This window comes from Gymnoscopelus microlampas (genome assembly GCF_963454915.1).
Source record: "Gymnoscopelus microlampas genome assembly, chromosome: 3".
Lineage (NCBI taxonomy): Eukaryota > Metazoa > Chordata > Actinopteri > Myctophiformes > Myctophidae > Gymnoscopelus > Gymnoscopelus microlampas.
In genome coordinates, this window is record NC_139940.1 from 58,283,781 (window position 1) to 58,291,568 (window position 7,788).

At 37.9% G+C, this 7,788-nt stretch overlaps 1 protein-coding gene across 4 annotated transcripts in view; it reads left to right on the forward strand.

Moving 5' to 3' along the window:
* LOC311042468 (5-hydroxytryptamine receptor 3A-like) overlaps positions 1 to 7,036 on the forward strand; it is a 30,217-nt gene extending 23,181 nt beyond the window's left edge. For 3 of the 4 annotated variants that reach the window (XM_084053216.1, XM_084053218.1, XM_084053217.1), the window contains 2 exons: positions 3,068 to 3,210; positions 3,724 to 7,036. In XM_084053216.1, coding sequence (XP_083909342.1) covers positions 3,068 to 3,210; positions 3,724 to 3,957 — 377 coding nt within the window. In that variant the 3' untranslated portion in view covers positions 3,958 to 7,036. The remainder of the gene's footprint in view (positions 1 to 3,067; positions 3,211 to 3,723) is intronic. The other variant, XM_084053219.1, reaches the window with a different exon arrangement.
* The last annotated feature ends 752 nt before the right edge of the window (positions 7,037 to 7,788 follow it).

Sequence of the window (7,788 nt, forward strand, 5' to 3'; positions counted from 1 at the left end):
GAATGCTCTGACCATTGAACTTTCGGCGCCAGCCCTACATAGGATAAATGTTTAGCTGATATGTACACTATGAGTAGATAATAATGAATGTAGACGTCATGTTACAGTGGTTGTACCTTCAGAATGTCAGGGGTGGCACCCCTCTGGTGCCTCTCTGGTACCACCTACTTTTGCGGTACCGCTTTTTTCTCTGTGGTGCCACTAGATGGCGGTAGAGAGCAACTAATGCCCAGACACAGGCATGTTGTGTCTATTTGAGACAGGGCTGCTTCCAGTCAACAGAGGCTGCAATTGAAGCTGAACTTGTTGAGAAGTGAAACAAATAATTGTATGGGTTATATTATCAAGAAGTATTTTGGTAAATTGCACTCAGTGGGCTTTGAAAGTAGCAATTATTTCTTTAAACACAACTGTGTTTCATGGTGGAAGAAGTGCACAGACATTTTACTTAAGTAAAAGTAGCAATACCACAATATAAAAATACTCTATTTTATATTTACTTATTTTTAAATATACTTACCAAAAGCTAATGTTCTACAATGTTTGAAAGTAGCCGATCTAGCTTGTAGATCGGCTATTTTCAAATGGCTGTGGTATAAAATAGGGCTAAAGTGGTTAATATGTATGTTTTATAATATAACAATTTATATCTGCAAAGTAACTAAAGCTTTCAAATAATTGTAGTGGAGTGAAAGTACAATATTTGCCTCTGCAGTTGTAGTGGAGTAGAAGTAAAAGTACAGTAATACTCCAGTAAAGTAAAAAAACACCTCAACATTATGCACATGTAAGTTCTAGGCGCCTTAACCTGGAATCAAACCCTGCTCTGTAACTTGTAAGACCACTCTCTACTCCACTACACTACTGGTACAGTGATAAGTCTGTGGGGTCAGGACGTGTCTCGTTCTCTATGTTCTGTGCACTACTCCTTGGAAAGTCAGATAAAAAGCTGGCAGCTCCCAAAGCTGCTACTGTCTGAGAGTAATAATAATAATAATAATGGATTTTATTTATAACGCACTTTACATTTTGTTACCAAACCAGAGTAACTTCACTAGTGGATACATACATTTTTAGGCTACCCTCTCAGAGATAAATCAACAGAGATTTTATCCTCACACACGCACACATTTGTATTTTTGTTTGACTACATGTTTTCAATTGCACTTTGTTTTCATTACATTTTTAGAGTTTTTCTCTCTGTCTTCAGTACTATCTGAATCAGTTTTAATTTCTGTCTCCACACAGCCGATGACAACAGCAGTTGTAGCAATGCAACGTGTTGTGAGCTTGTAGATCTGCCATTTTCACTATTCTGAGCTTGTTGAATATTGCCCCTGACTACCCTTACAATAATACAACTAAAATTAACACTGAAACTAATTTAAAAACTCAACTAAAACTAAGCCTTTTCACAAGCTAAAAACGAAACTAGCAAATCCACTTAAAATCAAATGAAAACAAACTGCAATTGAAAAAGTGTGCTTGTGTGTGTGTGTGTGTGTGTGTGGGGGGAGGGCAAACTCCTGGGCTCTAAGTCTATTGTGATGACAATGAAGTGTGGCTAGAGACCAAGGTGCTAAACCAGTTAATTTGCATGTCGCTGACAGACAGACTGATAGCAAAGATTTTCTGTGGATCCCAGCAATTCTTCAGATGAAAACTCTCATTCTCTCTCTGTTTTTCCAACCATGAAAAGTTTTTTGATTGATTGAATACTTTATTTAGAAGTTTGCAGACAAAGAGCACATGAAAGTACAGTTCAAATCCAAGGTCGACTAAATAGGAAGCTGGCTGCTAAATAGGAATAAGAAAGCCATATGGCTTGTTTAAATTGGGGTCCTTAGTTAGTTAGTACAATATACGCTCCTGTGTTCATTTAACTCTGTTTCACATTCTAAAACAATATAATTGTGCCGGACAGTAGTTTATATTATGCTTTTAGTTGACTACTATAGTTACTAGTTACTGCTCTCAGACAGTAGCAGCTTTGGGAGCTGCATGCTTTTTATCTCTGACTTTCCAAGGAGTAGTGCACAGAACATAGAGAACGAGACACGTCCTGACCCCACAGACTTATCACTGTACCAGTAGTGTAGTGGAGTAGAGGATGGCCTTACAATTTGCAGAGCAGGGTTTGATTCCAGGTTGGGGCGCCTACAAATTATTGAATAATGTTGAGGTGTTTTTTACTTCACTGGAGTATTACTGTACTTTTACTTCTACTCCACTACATCTGCAGAGGCAAATATTGTACTTTTACTCAACTGCAATTATTTGAAAACTTTAGTTACTAGTTAGGCTACTTAGGCTAAGTAACATTTTGAACACAGGCCTTTTAGTTGTAATAGAGTATTTTATTTGGGTTCCATAGAACCTTGGGGAAAATGATGAAGTGTTTTCTTTTTACTGTACTGGAGTATTAGTGTACTTTCACTTCTACTCCACAACGCCTGCAAAGGCAAATAGTGTACTTTTACTCCACTACTACAATTATTTGAAAACTTTAGTTACTCTGCAGATATAAATTGTTATATAATAAAACATACATATTAACCACTTTAGCCCTATGTTATACCACAGCCATTTGAAAATAGCCGATCTACAAGCTAGATCGGCTACTTTCAAACATTGTAGAACATTAGCTTTTGGTAAGTATATTTAAAAATAAGTAAATATAAAATAGAGTATTTTTATATTGTGGTATTGCTACTTTTACTTAAGTAAAATGTCTGAAACACAGTTGTGTTTAAAGAAATAATTGCTACTTTCAATTCATCCTAAGGACTCATTCCCTTATTTTCTATGTTTACAAAAAATAAAAATAACATTAACTTTAAATGCATTCACCCTTCCCCTGTTGCTAATACTGTACTGTAGAGTTAATGGACTCACATGTGCCACATGGTGGCCGTTCAGCCACACTACACCTTAAAAAAAGGTGTCAAATGCGGCACCACCAAGTAGTGGTGGTACCACAGTGGCACCACAGAGGCACTCAGATGGTATTACTGCCATTCTCAAGTGCTAACCACTGTACATTAATCAACTTGTGTCCCGCTCACAGCAACGTACTGCTGTGGGAGTTTTGCTCTGATGCTGATAAGTCTGTTGGAGACGATGCTGGTGACGTATCTGTTAGAGAAAGACTCTGTCCCCCAGAACACAGAGACAGACAAAGACCCCAACCTGAAGGAGGACAAGGCCAAGGTAGAAATGTTCTTCATGAATAGCCAATCGTATTTATTGAAGAGAAAAAGGCTGCTGCTGCTGCTGTTCATACAAATGGTGGCTCTATTGCCGGGTCAGAACAGTTTGTCACATAGTTCTTGGGCTTCAGGCTGGGCACTGGCCAAATCTTTATCTGTGGAACGGCTTCTAGAGTCCAGTGCTCAGATCCGGTCTAAAGCCCGCCCACTATATCCGGCAATTTCCACGCACATACATGCAAACACAGAGAAAGGGACGCAGTGGAGCCCACAAATACATATAATTATAATTATAATAATAATAATAATAATAATAATAATAATAATAATAATAATAATAATAAGGGTAATAATAATAATAATAATAATAATAATAATAATAATAATAATAATAATAATAATAATAATATATTAATAGGAAAAAAGTGAAATGTAATTCTATAGCCCCTTTTATAAACACTAATATAAATAATCCCATCTCATCTAATCTCATCTAATATAATGTGTGTTTCAGGACCCTAACCCTAATCTCAAAGGGGAATCCCATGGATTTCAGGTGATCCTGGATGAGTTGAGGGATCTGGAGAAGAACCTGGATGTGTTCTTTAAGAGCAACGGAGCTGGAGGCAGGCCTGGTTACTGGACCAGAATGGTCAAAAGAATCAACATAGCTTTCTCCATTTGCTATGTAATAACAGTCATCACGTTTCTGACCATCATCTTTAAGGAATGGAATCCTGAATACTAAACCATGACAAGCTGCAGATAGTGTTAATTTTCTTTTCTGTTGAATGTTTATTGTTTATTAAGGATCCCCATTAGTCTACACCATAGTGGGTTCCAGGCAAAACACATCAGAATACAAATCATAAAATGCAGTACAGCATGTCCAATGTTATATGAACAAAAACACAAACTTAGAGAACACTATTTACATTAAAAGTAAAATAAGAATTTAAAAAACAATGTCCTAAAAATACCAATAATAATAACAACCTAATCTAATCTAATTTCCTTTCTGATAATTGCTTCCTTAAATAAAGGACAACTTTGTTTTTTTACAACCAAGGTTTATATTATGCCCCCGCCCACTGTAAAAAAGATCGCAAAAATTGCTAAAACTATAGAAAGCTGTAAAAAAAAAAAAATTAACACTCATCTTTTATTTACTTTAAAGGAGTCACACCATGAATTTAAAAAAAAAAATTGATATTTAATATCATATGGTGTATATCCCTCAAACCATTTTCAAAAGGTTTGAGCCTAAATCAACACTCAGATATACTCATCCCAAGTCAATTCTCTCAGGCTTATAAAGCACTTTCAGCTGCAATACCAAAACGTCCTGTTGGGCAGAGGGGTGCTACTGAGCAATTCTGTCTGTCCAAATACATGGGCAGAATGGTTCGTGACGTAAGCAAACATGCCATTCAGAGATGGCCTGTTCAGACACGCCCATTCTGAAAATCTCTGAAATGAGAATGAATGACTGAACGTTAAAACAAAAATATTTTTTGGGGTACAAGAGCCTAAAAAATACCAAAAAAATAAAAAAAAGTGAAATTCATTGTGTGTCTCCTTTAATTACAATCTAAAACATAAGCCTTGGTTGTAAAAAAACAAAGTTGTCCTTTAACCCTTGCATTGTGTTAGAAACCTGCTGACACTTTGTGTTAGCGGGTCAAATTTGACCTGTGATCAGCCCAAAGTAGGCCTACTCAAAAAATTATAATTTTCATTATTCTTTTTCCCCCACCCTCATAGCTGACGGATAACAAAATGCCTCAAATCATGAACACAGCATGCCAATTACCGTGAAAGTTTGCACGCACATTCCCACTATGCCGTGCCGAGGAAGAAATGCCACTTGAATTTTTTTTACCTATAACTGCACTGATGTGTGTAGAACTGCGCACTCCCTAGAGGTCAAGGAAAAACCATTGACCTGCATTTTTCACATCTGCCTTTTATAGCGCCACCAGGTGGCCGATTTATGTAAAACATTTTTTTAAATATTACTCCTTCCCATTTTATCCAGATTTCACGCAAATTGGTGCACATGATCTCTATAGTCATGTGATCAAGACTGATCTGTTTGATTTTTCATATTCCATCCTGATTGGCTAAGATTCACATCTAAAGTTTGCAGGAGTTGCTTGTTTTGAACAAAATGCCGCAAATCATGAACGCAGCGTCCGATTGCGGTCAAACTTTTCACGTATGTTCACACTATGTTGAGGAAGAAATGCCACCATTTTAACATTGGCCTGTTATAGCGCCACCAGCAGGTCTAATTTAGCATACCTTTTGAACAAAATACCTCAAATCATGAATGCATTGTCCGATTGGCGTGCAAGGCCTTAGAAGAAATGGCACCCTTTTCACATTGGCCTATTATAGCGCCACCAGGAGGCCACAATAACCTACCTGACCTGGCGGAGACCTGTGCTACGAGGAGCACTTTTTCTAGTTTCTGCTGACTTTCTCACTGAAGTTCGCTTCAGTGTATTAGTGTTATCGTAGTATGGTGTAGTATATAGCAGGGGTCTTTAACGGGGTTTGGGAAGCCTAGGGGGTCCTTAGAGTTATTACAGGGGGCCACCAAATATTTTGTTTGATAGGAACTTTTTTACATTAACCACCCTAGCATCCTTTTTCTGAGTGGTCCATCAGCCGAAAATAACAGACCTACAAGCTCTTGAGGCGTTGTGAGCTTGCAGATTGGCTATTTTAGGCAAATAGATTTTGTGTAGGGGGAAAAAGAGCAGACCAAGTACAAGTTTTCTAAGTATTGAGGGTTTAAGTGGTTTACTGTCTGAAAATACACATGGACAAGAATCCAACACAGCGCTACACATTGATGTCAAACAAGTCTATGAAGCTATCTATGAAAAAGTTTAATCTGCAACACATTTTTAAACAATATGTAGTGGGTGTCCCTGCTTCATGTCTTTCTCAGCTAAGGGGTTCTTGGCCTGAAAAACTCAGAGTTTTCGGAAGAAACACTGCCTTTCCTTCTCTTCATAGAGGACCTTATTATAAGCTTATTATTTCCGTAACAATCCAATGTAGACTCATCACGATGTTTGTGGTTGTAAAACAATGCTACATGCTGTAGAACTTAGCCACACGTCTTTATGCAATCAATGTAGTTTTAAGGAAAATATGTTTAATCACAATGTCATGGACAGTGGTGTAAAGTAACTAAGTACTGTGCTTAGGTACAATTTTGAGGTGTTTCCAATTTTGAATATTTTTACTTCCACTCTACTACAATTATTTGGAAACTTTAGTTACTTTGTAGATTTTGATTATTATTACAAAGCATACATTAACCACTTCAGCCCTATTTAATCTTTGGCTATTTGAAAATAGACAATCTACAAGCTCACAACGTGTCGCATCGTGACGCGTTGTGAACTTCTGCTATATTTGTATCAAATGTATACATACAGTATGATAACTTGTGAAACAGGACATTCTGCATAATGAGTTGTTTTACTTTTGTTACTTTAAGTATATTTTGATGCCAATACTTTTGTACTTTGTACTACTCAAGTGAATTTTGAATACCAGACCAGAGTGTTTCTACATTGCGGTAATGATACTTTTACTTAAGTAAGAAATGTGAGTACTTTTTCCACCTCTGGTCATGGAAAAAATACTTCACTACCCACAATCCTAATGTGTAGCAGTGATGTCACTGATTGGTGGAGCTCGCACTAACATGGACATATAGTGTAGTCAGAGTTTGTTCCGCACCTTTCCGGACGGCTGTATTTTCTGTCTCCCTGCAATCTTCATTAAAACAAACTTGTTGGCTAATATTTAGTGTATGTGGTGCTTTTGTGATGGTGATTTTACAGTTTATAAAGTGTTTGTGACTATTGTTTTGTCAGGATAAATTGACATGGCATAGATATTGACAATGCCGAATTTCATGTAAAATGTTCACAAAATATTAAACGTCCTGTGCATACAGTAAATGGTGCATTTATATCGTGCCTTTATCCAAGGCTCTTTACATTGATTGTGCATTACATTCACGCATTCAGACACATTCATACACCGATGGCGGAGGAAACCATGCAAGGCACCAACCTGCTCATCAGGAGCAATGAGGGGTTCAGCGTCTTGCTCAAGGACACTTCAACACTAACTCTGGGGGAGCCCGGGATCGAACCAGGAAGCTCCTGAGCCACTGCCGCCCCCAGTATGCACAGCATAATGGTGTGTGTACAGTAGATGTTTGTGTTATTCTTCTTAAGTTGTGAAACATACTTGATGAATGAATCCCTGGGTAATCAAATCTCTAACTACAGCAGAGGGTCGGCCATAGCTGAATGGTTAGAGAGCCCACCTGGGAAGCTGAAGGTGACAGGTCCCAGCAAGAGGTCCCTGCTCCCTGAGGTGCTACCGACTGTTCCTGATACTTAGGATGGGTTAAATGCACTTTAACTCTTACAGTAAGTTCTCACCAGACAGACAGAGACACAGAGAGAAGGACAGAGAGACAGGCAGACGCAGAGAGACAGACAGAGAGACAGGCAGAGACAGACAGACAGACAGAGAGATAGAG